At 42.1% G+C, this 18,111-nt stretch overlaps 1 protein-coding gene across 10 annotated transcripts in view; it reads right to left on the bottom strand.

Moving 5' to 3' along the window:
- ABLIM1 (actin binding LIM protein 1) overlaps window positions 1-18,111 on the bottom strand; it is a 299,492-nt gene that overhangs the window by 5,672 nt on the left and 275,709 nt on the right. For 3 of the 10 annotated variants that reach the window (XM_059173096.1, XM_059173093.1, XM_059173095.1), the window contains exons 16-22: window positions 17,860-17,907; window positions 14,936-15,082; window positions 12,636-12,727; window positions 11,340-11,445; window positions 8,501-8,565; window positions 7,783-7,843; window positions 1,443-2,213 (exon numbers count right to left, since the gene is read on the bottom strand). In XM_059173096.1, the coding sequence (XP_059029079.1) occupies window positions 2,071-2,213; window positions 7,783-7,843; window positions 8,501-8,565; window positions 11,340-11,445; window positions 12,636-12,727; window positions 14,936-15,082; window positions 17,860-17,907 (662 nt within the window). In that variant the 3' untranslated portion in view covers window positions 1,443-2,070. Of the gene's footprint in view, window positions 1-420; window positions 502-1,414; window positions 2,214-7,782; window positions 7,844-8,500; window positions 8,566-11,339; window positions 11,446-12,635; window positions 12,728-14,935; window positions 15,083-17,859; window positions 17,908-18,111 lie in introns of those variants that run through there. The other 7 variants (XM_059173103.1, XM_059173094.1, XM_059173101.1 and 4 more) reach the window with 7 other exon arrangements.

The raw sequence follows: 18,111 nt of genomic DNA, 5'->3' as shown, positions 1-18,111 counted from the left end.
TGCGTGTCTAAGGGGATCTTGGGTATGTGCACCCAGATAACCCTTCAGCTAGCAGTGTGGAAACAGCCAAGAGGGAAACTTGTCCAGGGCAAACCTCTTCACTGAGTACTTCCTTCCCTCTCTCGACAAAGTTCAACCCAGGTGCTGGGATGTCTGAAGAGAGATGGGATCCCATTCTACAACACCAGGCATAATTATGGCAACATCAGGCTTCCTCAGAAGGTGACTAACATCATACTGTGTCTCCTGGCTCATCTTCTGGGCTTTACCACATATTTGGGCTGATCTAACCCCAAGTTACCTTAGTTCTATCGGCCATATGAGGTGGATTCTTCCCCCCCCCCCCCTTCATGGAAACATTGCTTAGGGGGAAGTTGGGGGGAAATACGGTCCCTGCGGTTGGGACTGGTTAGTTTTTACCTCCAGCCTGGTTCTGTCCACGTCTCTTAGGATTTTGTTGCGCCCTCTGTTGGTCACCATTAGCATTTCATATGGAAAGATCTGAGAAGCAAAGAGAAACACCTTTCAGAACACTGCTGTCCATTTGATTAACAAGCAGAATCTCGCTAAAACCTAGTACTCCCAGGATATAGCTTCTAAGACACTATAATTAAGGTGTCTGAGTGATGGGTTCCTTCCATATCCCGTGGACTGGGGCCAGTTCTTTTACCCTTTCCTCAGCTCACCATGTCTCATGGAGCCCTGTGTCTTTGGAGGGCTTTGTTGAGTGAAAGAATACAAACTTATTATGTCTTGGGGGTAAGGGTAAAAATTAGAAGTGAAAAGACAGGTCATGGTTGATAGGGCCAGGGTACCGCTGCAGGGCTCAACAATCTTGTTCCATGACTGCTTCACGATTTCATGAAACCAAGCTGGCCCAGAAGCAGTGTTCTGGCAGAGGACATTGAAATAAGCCCCAGTTGTGGTCACTGGGGAGCCCAGTCTTAGACACCTCTGGAGTTTCAGAATGGTCTAGAGCTTGGGTAACCAACCATCCCAGTTTGCCTGGGACTGAGGAAGTTCCTGAATGCTAGACTTCCAGTGCTAAGAGTGGCAATATCCTAGGCAAATGCAATGTCTTGGTCACCCTATCTGGCATGGTCGGCCCCACTCGGCAGTGGGCATGCCTCGTGGTGCTGGCAGCAGGGGCCAAGCGAGTACTAAGTTCATGAGAGGCAGGCTAGTGCTTTACTGTGAACCCATAGTACCACGCCCTGTGAAGACTTAAACCTGTTGACTCAGTGTGACAAAACCAGTGAGTGTCCAGGTACTTTCTGACATGCCTTGTTTGACCTATCAGCTTGGAAGCAAGTGGGCCTCAACACTGAGAATGGTAGAACGAAAGCCCCATCTTTTCAGGATGATGCCTGGTTTGCTGACCCCATGTGAGAATAGGGAGATTGGCTGTACTTGCCTTTGGTTCCAACATGTTGGGCATGGACACCCCTCGATCCATTCTCGTCCCAGACATGTGGCCATCTGGGAGAGTCTGCAACAGAAAAGCTGGTTGAAAGGAGGAACACACGATACCACACGGTGCTGTGGGGGGAACTCTGTGACCTCCCCAAATTCCCCGTTTGGGTCCCAAATCCTGTAGATGTGTCATCTTCATCAGCATACATTTTTCAAAATGAGATCCCTGCTCCATAAAAGCAGGATGACTGGGAATACTGTTCTTCCACTTCCACTTCCAAGTGATCGTGTTCTTATTTTACTCTTCGTTTTCCTTGCATTTTTTCCCCTTTTCTTGTTCTCCACCGTAATTTTGTAAGGTTTAGGGTCCAGCAAAAAAGGAATGGTACCAGAACAGCTCTTTCCTTTTGACCAAGACAGCTGGACCACAGGAGGGAGGGGAGGACCGAAAGTACTGAGTGGTTATGATTAAACGGCAAATCTGTATTTGAGCAGACCCCTGATGCTGGTTCACTTCCACCCCAGAGAGGACTCTCCGAGGCCAGAGCAAGGTCCCCCCCGACACCTGCCTGGTTCATGCCACACCCCAAGGCCTACAGAGCCAGACCGACACCCACACCAGGATGCCTGATCCTCATCACTCCTCACATCTATGTACTAATGAACCAGACAGATCAACCCCAATAGGGATCTTCTCAACAGAAACCCTTCCGGGGAGAAGCCACCCGTGTCTGCATTGGGCAGTGTTGTTTCGCTGGTGTGGCCAACTCGAGAAGAGGCACTGTTCCATACCTGGTAGTCTAGAAAGGAAAGAAAAAGAAAATATCAGAAGGATAAGATCATAGAAGAATACGGAAATATCAAAATACCATTCATCCTACTGCAATTCCCCTGACAGTTTCCAATGCACCACATTCCCCTCTCTGCGGGGATCTCGGTACATACCACGTCTCTGCCCCCTACAACCCAGGAAATGCCTCCTCCAGTTGCAGTGGTCAGTTAAAATACCCTTTCCTCATGGAAGCTTCCCCCGACACCCTGAAGGTATTTCCACCTTCTCCGATTCTGGCACGCATCATGGGAATCTTCTCTCCCCCGAACCCAACCTGTCCCTGTCTCTCCGTCACGTGCATTTCTGACAGGCAGACCACCTTTCTTAGAGAGCATGGCAACACCATGTGTGTATCTCACTGAGTACTCAGCACGTGGCAGGAGTAATGAATTCATTCTTACACACCCTGCTTCTCATGGTCTCATTTCCATAGAGATGCTTTGAGATTTTTTGCAGTTAATTAATTAATTAAAAGTCAATTAATTAACTATAACCTATTGTTAGTTTCAGAAGCAGAGGTCAGTGACTCATCAGTCTCACGTAACACCCAGTGCTCGCTACCTCATGTGCCCTCCTTAATGTCCACCACCCAGTCAGCCCATTATCCCACGGTCCTCCCCTCCAGCGACCCTGTTTGTTTCCTATGATTAAGGGTCTCTTATGGTTTCTCTCGGATTTCATCTTTAGTTTTTTCCTCCCTTCCCCGTGATCCTATTTTGTTTCTTAAATTCCACATATCAGTGAGATCACATGATAACTATCTCTGACTTATTTTGCTTAGTGTAATACCCTCTAGTTCCATGCATACTGTTGCAAATGGCAAGATTTCATTTTTTTGAAGGTTGAGTACTACTTCATTGTATATATTACACATCTTTAGCCATTCATCTGTTGATGGACATCTGGGCTCTTTCCATAGTCTGGCTATTGTGGACGTTGCTGCTATAAACACTGGGGTGCACATGCCCTTTCGGATCACTACATTTGCATCTTTGGGGTAAATACCCAGCAGTGAAATTGCTGGGTCATAGGGTAGCTCTATTTTCAACTTTTTGAGGAACCTCCATGCTGTTTCCCAGAGTAGCTGCACCAGCTTGCATTCCCACCAACAGTGTAGGAGGGTTCCCCTTTCTCCGCATCCTTGCCAGCATCTGTCATTTCCTGACTTGTTAATTTTAGCCATTCTGACTGGGCTGAGGTGGTATCTCATTATGGTTTTGATTTGTATGTCCCTGATGACAAGTGATGTTGAACATTTTATTGTGTGTCTGTTGACCATTTGTGTCTTCTTTGGAGAAATGTCTATGTCCTCTCCCCACTTCTTGATTGGATTATTTGTTCTCTGGGTGTTGAGTTTGTTAAGTTCTTTATAGATTTGCATAAGAAAGAGATGAAGCTGATAAAACATTTGCAAATATCTTCTCCCATTCTGTCCGTTATCTTTTGGTTTTGTTGACTGTTTCCTTTGCTGTGCAAGAGCTGCTGATCTTGATCAAATCCCAGTAGTTCATTTTTGCATTTGTTTCCCTTGCCTCATAAGATGTATCTAGCAGGAAGCTGCTATGGCTGAGGTCACAGAGGTTGCTGTGTTTTCCTCTAGGACTTTGATGGATTCCAGTCTCACATTTAGGTCTTTCATCCATTTTAATTCTATTTTTGTGTGTGGTGTAAGAAAATGGTCCAGTTTCATTCTTCTGCATGTGGCTGTCTAATTTTCCCAACCCTATTTGTTGAAGAGACTGTCTTTTTCCATTGGATATTCTTTCCCGCTTTGTCGAAGTTTAGTTGACATAGTTCTTAAGAGTTAAGGATCCATTTCTGGGTTGTCTTTTTTGTTCCATTGATCTATGTGTCTGTTTTTGGGCCCATACCATACTGTGTGGTTGAGTGATTACAGTTTGTAATAGAGCCTGAGGTCTGGAATTGTAATGCCACCAGCTCTGCTTTTCTTTTTTTAACATTCCTTTGGCTATTCAGGGTTTGTTCTGGTTCCACAGAAATGTTAGGATTGTTTCAGCTCTGTGAAAAAGGTTGATGATATTGTGATAGGGACTGCACTGAATGTACAGATTGCTCTAGGTAGCACAGACATCTTAACAATATTTGTTCTTCTAATCCATGAATTTGGAATGTTTTTCTATTTCTTTGTGTCTTCCTCAATATCTTTCTTGAGTGTTTTATAGTTCTCTGACTCTTTTATTTCTAGGTCTAATCTTATGGTTTTTGGTGCAACTGTAAATGGGATCGACTCCCTTAATTTCTCTTTCTTCTGTCTCCTTGTTAGTGTATAGAAATGCAACTGATTTTTGTGCATTGATTTATATCCTGAGACTCTGGTGAATTCCTGTATGAGTTCTAGCAATTTTGGGATGGAGTCTTTGGGGTTTCCACATACAATATGTCATCTGCAAAGAGTGAGAATTTGGCTTCTCTGTTGATTCAGATGCCATTTATTTATTTATTTATTTATTTATTTATTTAGTTTCTGTTGTTATTGTCTGATTGCTGAGGTGAGGCCTTCTAGCACTATGTTGAACATAATGTAGTGTATCACACTGATTGATTTGTGGATGTTGAACCACTGTTGCAGCTCAGGAATAAATCCCACTTGGTCATGGTGAATAACCCTTTTAATGTACTGTTGGATCCAACTGGCAAGTATCTTGGTGAGAATATTTGCATCCGTGTTCATTAGGGTTATTGGTCTAATTATTTTTGGCAGGGTTTTTGTCTAGTTTGGGGATCAAGGTAATGCTGGCCTCACAGAGTTTAGCAGCTTTCCTTCTCTTTCTATTTTTTTAAACAGCTTCAGAAGAATGGGTATTTAATTCTTCTTTAAATGTTTGGTAGACTTCCTCTGGGAAGCCATCTGGTCCTGGATTCTGGTTTGTTAGGTTTTTAATTACTGCTTCAATTTCCTTGCTGGTTATAGGTCTGTTCAGGTTTTCTATTTCTTCTTGCTTCAGTTTTGGTAGTTTACACATCTCTAAGAATGCATCAATTTCTTCCAAACTGTTGAACTTGTTGGCATATAGTTGCTAATATGTTCTTATAATTGTTTATATTTCTTCAGTGTTGGTTGTGATCTCTTCTCTTCCATTCATGATATTATTTTGGGGGGGTCCTTTCTCTTTTCGAGAAGTCTGGCCAGGGGTTTATCAATCTTTCAAAGAACCACCTTCTAGTTTCATTGATCTGTTCTTTTTTTTTTTTTTTTTTGGTTTTTATTTTATTGATTTCTGCTATAATCTTTGTTAATTCTCTTCTCCTGCAGGACACAGGCTTTATTTACTGTTCTTTCTCCAGCTCCTTTAGGTGTAAAGTTGGGTTGTATATTTGAGCCCCTGAGAAAGGCTTGTATGGCTATATACTTCCCTCTTAGGACTGGCTTTGCTGCCCAAAGGTTGTGTTTTCATTACATTTGATTCCATGAATTTTTAAAAATTCTTAATTTCCTAGTTGACCCATTCAGTCTTTAGTAGGATGCTCTTTAACCTCCATGTATTTGAGGTCTTTCCAAATTTCATCTTGTGACTGAGTTCAAGTTTCAAAGCATTGTGGTCTGAAAATATGCAAGGAATGGTCCCAATCTTTTGATACCAGTTAAGACTTATGACCCAGTATGTGATCTCTTCTGGAACATGTTTCATGAGCACTCGAAAACAATGTGTATTCTGTTGCTTTAGGATAGAATGCTTTGAATATATCTATGAGGTCCATCTGGTCCAGTGTGTCATTCAAAGTGTGTCATTCATGTTTCCTTGTTGATCTTCTGCTTAGATGATCTATCCGTTGCAGTGAGGGGGGTGTTAAAGTCCCCTGCTATTATTGTATTACTATCTGTATGTTTCTTTAATTGTGTTATTAGTTGGTTTATGTAACTGGCTGCTGCCATGTTAGGGGCATACATATTTGTAATTGTTAAATCTTCTTATTGGACAGACCCTTTAATTATGATATAGTGTCATCCCTCATCTTTTATTATAGTCTTTGGTTTAAAATCTTATTTGTTTGATATAACGATTCCTACCTCAGTTTTCTTTTGATGTCCATTGGGATGATAAGTGGTTTTCCACCCCCTTACTTTCGATCTGGAGGTGTCTGGGTTTAAAGTGAGTCTTCGGCAGATAGCATATTGACAGGTCTTGCTTTTTTTCTAGTCTGATATCCTTTGTCTTTTGATTGGGGCATTTTAGCCCTTTATATTCAGAGTAACTATTTGAAAGTTACGAATTTAGTGCCATTGTACTACCTATAAAGTCACTGACTGGTTCTGTATATTCTATAGTTCTTTCCTGGTCTATGCTACTTTGGGGCTTTCTCTTCACTTAAAGGATCCCCTTTAATATTTCTCACAGGGCTAGTTTAGTGATCATAAATTCTTTTAGTTTCTATGTGTTCTGGAAGCTTTATCTCTCTATTATTTTGAATGATAGCTTTACCAGATGAAGTATTCTTGGCTGCATATGTTTCTCATTTAGCACCCTGAATATATCATGCCAGCCCTTTCTGGCCTGCCAGGTCTCTGTGAATAGGTCATCTGCCAGTCTAATGCTTCTACCCTTGTAGGTTAGGGACCTACTGTCCCTCACTGCTTCTAGGATTTTCTGTCTCTGAGATTTGCAAGTTTCACTGTTATATGTCAAGGTGTTCACCTATTTTTATTGATTTTGAGGGGGTTCTCTGTGCTCCCTGGACTTGAATACCTGCTTCCTTCAGAGTAGGGAAGTTCTCGGCTATAATTTGCTCCAATATAAAAGAGCTCTCTTTTTCCTCTTCCACTCTCTCTTTCCTCTTCCTCTGAGATCCCAATTAACTTTTATATTGCTTTGCTTTATGGTATCACTTATCTCTTGAATTCTTCCCTCATGATCTAGCAGTTACCTTTTTCTCAGCTTCTTTATTCTCCATCATTTTGTCTTCTAGATCACTAATTCTCTCCTCTGCCTCATTTATCCTAACAGAGCCTCCATTTTTTATTGCAGCTCACTGATAGCCTTTTTGGTTTTGACTTGATTAGATTTTAGTTTTTTTATTTCTGCAGAAAGGGATTCTCTAGTGTCTTCCATGCTTTTTTCAAGCCCACCCAATATCTTTATAATCACTATTCTGAACTCTAGTTTGGATAGCTTACTTATATCCATACTGATTAGGTTCCTGGCAGTCAGTACTGCCTCTTGTTCTCTGATGTAAGTTTTTCCATCTTGTCATTCTTGCAGAAAGTGGTCACTTTTCTATTTGTAGAGTTTCAGATATTATTTTTTTAAAATATCAGGTTGAGTTCTCAGGTGTTCAGAATGATTTGACAACTGTCAGCTGAATTCCTGGGACCTGATGAAACTAAGGTCCCTTACTCATCCATAATCTTGAACTATCTCCTGCTTTGCAATCTTAATACATGCTCCACTAGCTCCCAGAGGCTTGCTGTGATCTGGCTTTCCGATGACAGCACGAGCCCAGCCAATGTACACTTGACTACACAACCTTGTCTCAATGACTTGGCCAGTCATTCAGCAGCCCATGTACACGGGTCTTACCTCGCACTCCCCCACTGACGTCCCCATAGCTGTTGTACTGAGCAAAGTCTGTGGAAACAGGCTGAAATGATAAAACAAAACAAAACAAAACACACCATTAGACAATCTGCTCCAGAGCCATGGTTTTGGAGTCAGGTGAAAGGGAAGAAAGGATTTACAAAATCCTCAGAATTCTTCCCAAGCTGAATTCCTGAGTGTTCGTTATTTGTCTTCTACTATTACAAAATCTCTTTGTCTTTTGCAGGGCATCCAATGCCAGCAGGTGCTGGGTAAGCAAGTTATCTTTTGCCAATAAATGAAAATACATTTCTCCACACAGACTGCACAACTGCACAACTCTACACAACTGCATTTGTTCTATGCTTTTTGGGGAGGGCAAGAGCAACAAACTTTCCCATATCCTTTTATAACAGAGATAAAGGCTCAAGTCATTACTTGTAGCTTGACTGTGGAAATATTTGCCACACAATTAATTAATGTAGTCTTCCCACCAGTTTATACAGGCCATTCTCTCGTCTAAAGTCAATTTTTCTTTCTCTCAATAGAAATATGTTATTTTGCCTGTAACTTTAAGGGATTTGCGAGGAGATCAGGGGAATTACATTTTTTATTATATTGTAACACTGAGATCATATTATCAGACACAGACAGTCTATTAGCACTTCAACAAGGACTGAAGAGGGAACCAACTCAGGAACAATTAATTGAGAAATCTTACCCGGTGAAGACCATTTTTTCCATAGCCTGGGAGAGATGAGGTTTTAGATGATAGAACATGTGAAGCTGAATGAGAAAAGGTAAAAAAGGAAATCAGAAGTCCAATTCTTAAAGTAATTTATTTATTTATTTATTTGAAGTAAACTCTACCACCAATGTGGGGCTCAAACTCATGACCCCAAGATCAAGAGCTGCATGCTCTATCAACTGAGCCAACCAGGTGTCCCTAGAAGCCCAATTCTCTTATGAAAGTGGCAATGCATCTTCTACCTTACTGAGTAAATGATACACAGAAAAAGAGAGCAAAAAATAACTCAAATAATATTGGGCTCTAATGCTCATGGAAGGCCACCACATTTGGGTGATGCAGAGAGGGGGGGTGGAGAAGGAAGAGGTGCTTGGTACTGTACCTCCAAATCCTCAATACAACCCTAATAGCACTACCGTATTACTTCCATTATAGGAGAAGAAATAGGGGCTAACCTTGACCTTGTCCAAGGTTGCTCGCTCACCTTATAAACAGCTAAGCAATGATTGGAACCCAGGGCCATCTGGATGCATAAGCTCATGCCCCAGTTGGTATGGTGACGGTAACTGACCTGAAAGCCACCATGTATGTTGTCATGCTCTCCTGGCTCACCACAGCTCCCGAGAGGCATGGGATAGGATATCCCGTTAATCAATAGCATGACATTACATCAACTGTGGAGCTTTGCAGGGAGTGGGCCTGAGCTTGGATTCCGGCTCTGCAACTTAACACCTCAGCGTGGTATTTCATCTGTGGAAGTCTTTGTTTCTTGACTCATGTAGATACTGTGCTATGTATTCTTACAGAACCGTACTACAGGATCAGAAGGAACTCTGAAGATTAGTAAACCACCAAACTGAGATCGATGCCAGTGAGGCATCAAGGAGGTAGTAGGGCATTCCAGTTCAGAATGTGGGCTCTGGGGTTATAATGCTCAGACTACAGAGTCCTAGTTTTGCTAGTTATTAATAATGGGACAGTGGGTAAGTTCCTTAAACATCCTTTACCTGTCACCTGATCTACAAAATGGGAAGAATAATATCATCTACTTCATTGACATGTTGTGAAAATAAATGGAACAATGTCTAACAAAAGTGCTTGTATGTAGGAAACACTAAACACATTTTTAAAGAAGCTTCAAGGTTCAAGGGGTGGCTCAGTTGGTTAAATGTCTACCTTTGGCTCAGATCATGATCCCGGGATCCTGAAATTGAGCCCCAGATAGGGGCTCCCTCCTCAGCAGGGAGCCTGCCTTTCCCTCTTCCTCTGTCCCTCTCCGCTCATTCTGTCTCTCTTATGAACGAACCCTCTCAAATAAATAAATAAAATCTTTAAAAAAAAGAACCTTCAAGAGGGAAAATTATGCACTAGTTCAGAACATGGGAGAAGAAATCTTGTGGGTGAAGAGAGACTTGGCTTCTGACAAATATAAGCAGGACAAAATATACTGATGGAATGTTTCAGACCAATGTATAATCTTCCAAAGTGTCAAAAACAACACTGTAGGTCTTCAGCTCTTTTACTGAAATCTGAATGCAAAAACAGTATTTTGAAAATGTTCACGATCAAAAGGCACTCTATTCCCTCCTCCCCCCCCCCCTTTCTAAGAGAAGAGTCAAAATGAAATGACCTATAAGGTTCTTGATTCACAATGCCATATTATGCTCTAGATTAAAAGGATGAATCAATTTAATCAATTGTTTTGAAGTCTCTTCTGCAAAACTGAGTTCCCTGAGCCAAAAATCATAGTTCTTCTCTAACAGAAATAAGGCAATGATTGAGCATTTTTTTTTTTTAATTTTTTTTTTTTTATTTATCAGAGAGAGAGAGGGGGAGAGAGTGAGCACAGGCAGACAGAATGGCAGGCAGAGGCAGAGGGAGAAGCAGGCTCCCTGCTGAACAAGGAGCCCGATGTGGGACTCGATCCCAGGACGCTGGGATCATGACCTGAGCCGAAGGCAGCTGCTTAACCAACTGAGCCACCCAGGCGTCCCAGATTGAGCATTTTTTTAATGTTTACTTTTAATTTTAAATATATGTGTAACTGTGTTCCATATATTACAGATATAGAGATATACCCATATCTCCAAGTGCCCCAAAGCATTCTGTTCTCTGTGAGAATTTCTTTCTGCTGATTCCCTCTAAGATGAATATCCTGAATTGACCACCTTCACAAAATCCTCCAAGGATGGGGCACCTGGGAGGCTCAGTCGGTTAAGCATCTGCCGTCAGCTCTGGTCCTGATTTCAAGGTGCTGGGATCAAGCCCCATATAGTACTTGCTGCTCAGTGGGGACTATGCTTTTCCCTCTCTCTTTGTGCTCTTTCTCTCTCTCTAATAAGTAAATAAAATCTTATAAAAAAGAAAAAAGAAAAAGAAAAATCCTCCAAGGGTTCCCCCATCTCCAACATGAAGGAAATATACATTTAAGGAAGAACAGCAGCATGCTTTTTTAAAAAAGCTTCTTATTTATTTGAGAGAGAGAGAGCACAAGTCAGGGGGAGGGGCAGAGGAAGAAGCAGACTCCCTGCTGAGCAGAAAGTCCTACACGGGGCTTGATCCCAGGACCCCAGGATCATGACCAGAGCCAAAGGCAGACGCTTAACTGAGTAAGCCACCCAGGCACTCCTGAACTATGGCAACCTCAGAAGCTAAACTGACATGCAGTGCATTTCCCACACTTCTGTTCATGTAGAACACTCTGCAGGTTCCACCAGGAATGGCTCCGCCTCTCCTGGAACAGTCCAGATGGGCTCCCTGGAGGCAGGTGGCTGGCTCTTGGCTGGGAGAAGGCGGTGGCCCCGCTGCTCACCTGAATTGAGGGGAGAATCATAGCGACTGGCGGTCAGGGACGACCTCTCCCGGCTCTCCTTTTCCATCTCCTCTTTCAGTATCAACTGCCCTAGGCCCGAGTTGAGCTACCGCAAAAAAAGGAAAGTGAGAGTGAAGCCCACAATTATCGTCAGAATGGCAGTTTCTGTTCTAGAAGGTCCTGCAAGAAATTCCTGACCGTGGAGTGGCCTGAACACACACAGTGCCAGAGCCTGGTGGTTCCTCAAGGGATAGGCCGGGTTTTGGACCTTGAACCCCTCTCAGACAAGCATGGGACGAGCTCCATGCCTGAACACTGTTCTCCCCCCTCTGCCCTCCCCAATGAGCCAGCAGGAGACCTCAGGAGGCAGGTGTGGCTGTGTGGCGATTTTTGATGTGCAAAGGGGAGTTTGGGGACAGTATCCTTTAAAAACAAATTTCATTGAATTGTTTAAAAACAAGAAAACAAGAGTAACACAAGCTTACTGCACAGATTTTAGGAAATCTAGAAGGAAAGAAGGGTAACCCATAATCCCATAATCCACCCCTCAGAGAAAATCACCATTTACATTTCATTTATATCCCTCCAGCACTTTTCTATGCACAGATCATACAGAACTGGGATCATGCTATAAATGCAATTTTGTATCCTCTCCCTCCATATAACTGGTATCATGTGCATTTCCCATATGATTAAGTATCTTTGGAAAATGTCAAGGGACATGAAAAGACTCATCAGTCCCTGATTGCTGGGACAGTATACAATGTCTTGGCTCCCTCTACCCCAGGCTGTAATGGACTATTCTTCTTTTGGTCTTCTGGGATGCTGTGGGGGTGTATAATGAGGACGTCTTGGTGGCAGTCCATTTTATCCCCTCCCTCCTAGTCCAGAAAGACATACAAGGACCTTCAAGTCCTGGGACAAGCCCTGGAGAAACACTCAACGCCAAGGGAATTATTTCAGCAGAGCCTGCACTGAGGAATGCAGGTGTTGTACCACGTGGCTGAACAGCATGGCTTCACCTAGCCCTTCCGACACATGCCCTGCACGCCCCCACCCCCCACGTGGTCTGGCTCTCCTTGCAGAAGCTCGAAAGTTTCTGGAACCCACTCAATACTAAGTACCCTGCCTTTGGGTCACTAGAATCCTGTCTCCTCTTGCCTACTGGATTTCCAGATCTGTGAGGGCTAGGATAGCCTCTCCTTCCCTTGGTGGCTCATTCACAGTGTCCATTCGAAAAATTCCCGATCTAGGGAACTGAACTGAAGACCACAGCAAAGGAGTTGAAGGACAAACCTTCATTAGCTGCTCCTCCTGCAGCTGCCGGCGCCTCAGCAGCTCCTCGTCGTCGTCTTCTCTGCCGCCAGATCTGCGTCTCGCGTCGGCTCCTAATTCCACAGCACAGACAACTTCTCACATCAGTCCCACGGCCAGAGGACCTTAAGGGGCTAGTTCTCCTGCGCTCAACTTATCCGAGGGCAACATCAGCAGGGGTCTTTAACGTTCATGAACCCATGACGCAAGAAGGGCCCACCGCCAATGGAGCCCTGCTGGTGGGTTTTGGGTTTCAGGCAAGTTTGATGTGGGATCCAGTAAGTTGTGAATTTTGGCCTCCTAACAACTGACCTGCTCAGTTAGGATACTGGGTGCCATTATGATTGGGTCTAAGTCATCCCACTGGCCGCTGGCCAAAGCTGTCTATGGTAGTGGGGAGGGGCATCCAGACTTATTCTTTGGATGACACGGAGGTCAGCTTTCAAACAGGAAGGAACCCAAATTCATGTCCATGACCATTAAACAGGTAAGACAGTCACTCTCTCGTGACATGCTTTGTAATCTTCTAGTTTTCTCCTTTCCTGAATATTTAGACTTGTCCTTATAACGATCACCCCATCTTCTGCCCTTAGTAAATTTGTTAAGAACCATGCTTTTATTTTTCTTTTAAGAGGTGAGTCTCAAATGTTTCGTTCCCTCAATCCTTTGAAAAAAATGGTCACAAAAAGTTTTATACTAGTGGGTCAATGAATCGTGTTAAGACAGCTAAAAAAGTGAGCTATTTTAGTCCAATCTAGCAGATCATTTACAATTTTTAAGCTTCTTGGAAAAGGGGAGTGAGGGAGTAAGAGGCAGGAATCCATCTGAATGGTTGTAAAATTAAGATAATTATTGTTTTTCCTAAATTGCTTGGATTAATCTGGCTGTGGGAGGAAACAGGAAAGCTTGCTAATCTAATCAAAATAAACTTGAACTAATGGTCTCAGTTTTTATCATTTTAATTAATGGGCCAGAATTTTTCTTCATTTTGTTCCAAATTGGGTTCCATTGGGTTCCCCAAAAAGCTTTTAACTAGTTAGTGATGATGATTTTAAGAACAAAATATTAATTCTTCCTTTCCCCTAAATTTAGCTGTTTACGTCCCCATGAGTAGCAAGACTGAACTAGGAACCCCAAAGGCCCCAGGAACTGCCTGTGGGATAGAGTCTGGCTGAGAAAAGCTGATGACTGATTCTTAGTTCTTAAAATCATAAATGTCACTGTGAAAGCTCACTCTCCGATCTCTACTAATAAAAACTAGAAGACACAAGTTTGTAAGAATCAGATAGTCTCAAGTCAACATGATATACAGAGTACTTGCAAATCATAAACCCAGGGAGGTAAATTATTCCTTCAAGTATTTCTACATAGATTGCTTTAATATCCACCTACATGTCTGTAAAAGTTGTTCCAGAAAATAACTTGTTGAGAAAAAGCATGATAAAGAAAATTTGGAAATTTGGAAAATTGAAGGCCTTTTTTCAAAGGTTGTCGACAAAAATCTGATGACAGTTGTATCTTTGTAAAGCTGACTCACTCAATTTTCAGTATTAGCTTCTGAGTTTGCTAATAGCACTTTTTAGGCCAAACGATTTCACAACTGACAGAACAGTAAAAACACTAACACAGTTCTAAAGCATAGATCTGTGGTTCAACGCAATGAATGAAGCAGCTCCAATGTGACGTTTTAGCACAGACTTCATGGAAATGAGAGATGGAAGATCACATAACTACACGAGTAGGATTTTAGAACATCCACGATTCTACGTCAGCCCTTCTTAGTGACAGAGTATGTGATCTTGCAAGAAAGGTGTGAGGGCTTCTGTGTTAAGACTGGTTGTTAAGAGAACTGAAATTATAACCCAGAAATAGTCTAAAACAAGTTTAACTGAAAGAAGTCACGCCTCTGTGGACACTCAATAAATCTGCCCACCAGACTAATTAGACAGGACAGTGTTCTTGGCAGGAGGCTTTGGTTCCACTGTTTCAAGAGTTACTGATTTTGCAGTAATAACTCTTGAGGTCCATGCCAATCATCTGTTTTAGACCAGTTCTGTCTGCCTCTCAGTGGCTTGGTTAGTGTAAGGCTCTGGTGATTGGGTTTTTGTAATTTTGAAGTGTTGTGCACACACACGAACATTACCTCAGTGCTTTTCTCTACCTCTCGTCATATTTTCTTAAAAGTCTTTACAATAGGACATATTTTCTTGTGTATTTTGAAGCATTTCATTTGCAATCTCCTACCAATTTGTCCATGGGGCTTAGCTGTCGCAGTCGCATACCTACGGCGGCAAGTGAGGGGGGACCGGGCCAGTGGTCCGTCTCAATCTTTGGTATCTCGCTGGGGTCTGGAGCCTGGGCTGCTGGGAACTTGGAAAACTTGATGATATCTTCTGAAGACTTGCTCTGGGCTGCTAACGCAGCTGCATCTAGGTGGGAATCAGGGGGAGCTTAGCTATTGGTCTGCAAGGCCATGGTGGTACAACCCACTTACACAATTTTCTTGTTTTCTGGCAAAAGTTTCAACTCTAGAAAGCTGTTTATGACCAGTATCAATTGCCTAGCCACTCGGGAGGGCCTAGTGCCAACTCATTTTCCTTATGTTCTGCTGGAAGCAAAACTTCATTCGACATCTGAAATACCTTGTTCCAGAGCTGGGCTGTCCAATACCAGCTCTAGCAATATGTGGCTACTTAAATTTCAATTAATAAAATGAAATGAAACCAACAAATGAATAAAATTAAAATTCCCTTCCTCGGCTGCAGTAGCTGCATTTTAAGTGCTCAGTAGCCACCTGTGACTTCGTGGCTACCATACTGGAAGCACAATGGTAGACCATTTCCATCATCACAGAAAGTTCCATCAGGTAATACTCTTCGAGAGTAATTAGAAATCTGAATTAGCAATCTGAAATTAAAGAACTAAGTTAAAAACATGACACTGTCATTTGACTGACAGGGCTGGCTTTGTCTCTTAGGGTATTTGTGTCTGTTCATTTTAACTAACATCCGTCCAGTTCATTCTAATCCTCACGTATTATACATGTGTCTTGAGTCCTAGGAGAAATGGCAATGGGAAAATCTGCTCTCAGCTTGTAGGAATTCAACATGGCGCCTTACGTATGCAGAACACTCCTTGTTTTTCTCAAGGGTCTGCACATACAAGTGAGTCATCCCACTTGAAAACAACAAAAGCCAGACTAGCAAGGGCCTTAGTTCAGAGGGTTCTTAATGACTCTGCTTAAAGGAGGAGTCCCTGGCTTAGAGCTCCAAATCTAATCACCGAGCTGGAACAAAAACCAGGTTTAATGGTCAGACCCTGATTCTGGCTAATCTGGCAGACGGGCCTGAGATGTTGCTAAACATTTCAAGTAGAGTTAGAACACTTTAAATAAAATCCACCCCCCCTAACAAATTTTAAAATCTGGAAATAATTTTTCTGAATCCTCAGCTTGAACTGCCCACTTTTGTAGGAACCTTCTGTGTCTCGTTTTCCTGAAGCAACTTGACCAAGGTCACCCTATAGACTTGTCAGGGACGAAGTCTTGGCCAAGCACGAGGTAGTGTTTCTCTGACTCTTTAACCTCATGAAAAAAAGAATTAAAAATTCAGCCTGGAAAACACTGTAGAGGACATCTTCTTCTTAAAGAGGGACAACATGGGTTAGCACATTAAAGATGGAGCTGTTCTGCATTACAAAAAAAAAAAAAGAAGTGTGACTTTATTTAAATCTAGCATTTTCCAAATGCAGTTTTTACCGTGCCCTCTAGTTCTATCCCCTGGAACTGCTCTTTTGAACACTGTCCTTTGGGAAGGCACTCTGACTGAGCTACTCTCAATGATAACAAAGAGTAAAGTCAGAGTACATTTCAGGGGGAAAAAACCCAGTCTCTTTCAAATAAATAAGCTAACACTATCCACTTTCTTTAAATCTTAATTATTTGATTATGTTTGTTGAGAGAGGCAGGGCCTTAGAGATTTTAGTAATAAAAACAGTTTCTACATTAATATATCAAACTCTTGGAGTCTCATTCCTAAATTTAGAAAAAAAGAAAAGCATGACTTCAAACAGTACTTACGCATTAGAATTGGTGAAGTCAGTAAACATTCACATGTTAATGAGTGGGTGAGAAGACATTAAACCATAAAAAAACAAACAAAAACAATGTTAACAAACTTAAAAAAGCAAGCACATGGTGTAAAATCTTAAAAAAAAAGATGAGAAAAAAAAAATCACAGTTCTAGAGTCATTGCTGTATGTACATTGTCCTTTTTTCCCCCTAGAATGTTGGCCTAATTTTTTTTCCTTGTGCATTTTCAACTTTCTTTGCTTTTCATGTCATCCTAATCCTTAAGGACTCATTAACGTCTACTAGATTTTTTAAAGGCAGCCTTCAAATTTCCAGGCACATTTTGTGTATAATTTTCTGAAATCACCTGAAGACCAGTGTTGGCTTTCTCTTCCCTTCACAGAGACTTACGGCACCTCCTCTATAGAGACCTAAGAATGCTGGGGGGAAACGTGATTTACTTATGGTAATGTGAATTCCTGGGTTTAAAAATTCTATATTTCCAGAAAAGGAGAGCACAATTATAAATCCACGTTAGGGATTTCAGTTTGCAGGAATTTCAGAGACAAGCTGGCCTAACTCACTAGTTGCTGCCTATAAGAAATTACTGAGGGACAGAGAAATTGTGTCTGTGATATCACAGAACCATTGAGGGTAAGGGCTGGGACCAGGGCTGGGACCAGATTAGGTCCCTGTTCTTGGAGTGTGTCCTGTTCATTCTACCGCAAGGTGCAGACATCTGCATGCCTGTTAAGAAATTGGGGAACTAGAGAGTCAAGCTGATGTAGGCTTAGTCCAGTTAATTTTTCTAGGTAGCTGGCCTTCACTATTTTAATTAAATTAATTAGAAGCTTATCCAAATTATTATAGAGCCTGGATTATATTATCTGATGGCAAAAAAAAAAAAAAAAAAAAAAAAAAAAGTGTGAATTACTGGGATCTTCCTAACCAAGCTAAGTGTTCTCTTTCTAAGAAAACCAATCTCACAGTAATTGCATTTTAGGAACCCATAAAAGCATAATATGCTGGACGCCCCAGTTTGATTCTCAAAAGCAGCAGCAGAGAAGCCCTTCAAAGGACAGCAGAGCTCAGTGGGCGCCCCTACTTAAAAGCTATGCAGAGGAAAGCGGGTTTTACCATGCTGTTTGTAGATGGGTGGTTTTCGGTAAATGTTGATCCCTTGATCTGTGGAAAAGAAAAGCAAAGGTGTGTAATTATGGGAACCCGTTCAGCAATGGGAAAAACAGATCAACCAAGAGGGAGGCAAACCAAACCCAAGACTCTTGAACAAAAATAACCCCGAAGGTTAACTTTTGTATTACAAAGACCGAAGTTCCTGGAAGAAGCTCCAGGGATGAGTGAATTACTACAGACAAGTGATATGGAATC

The sequence above is a fragment of the Mustela lutreola genome, chromosome 4, assembly GCF_030435805.1.
Source record: "Mustela lutreola isolate mMusLut2 chromosome 4, mMusLut2.pri, whole genome shotgun sequence".
Taxonomy (NCBI): Eukaryota; Metazoa; Chordata; class Mammalia; order Carnivora; family Mustelidae; genus Mustela; species Mustela lutreola.
The sequence above is the reverse complement of the archived record's forward strand: the minus strand, read 5'-3'. Positions and strand labels throughout refer to the sequence as shown.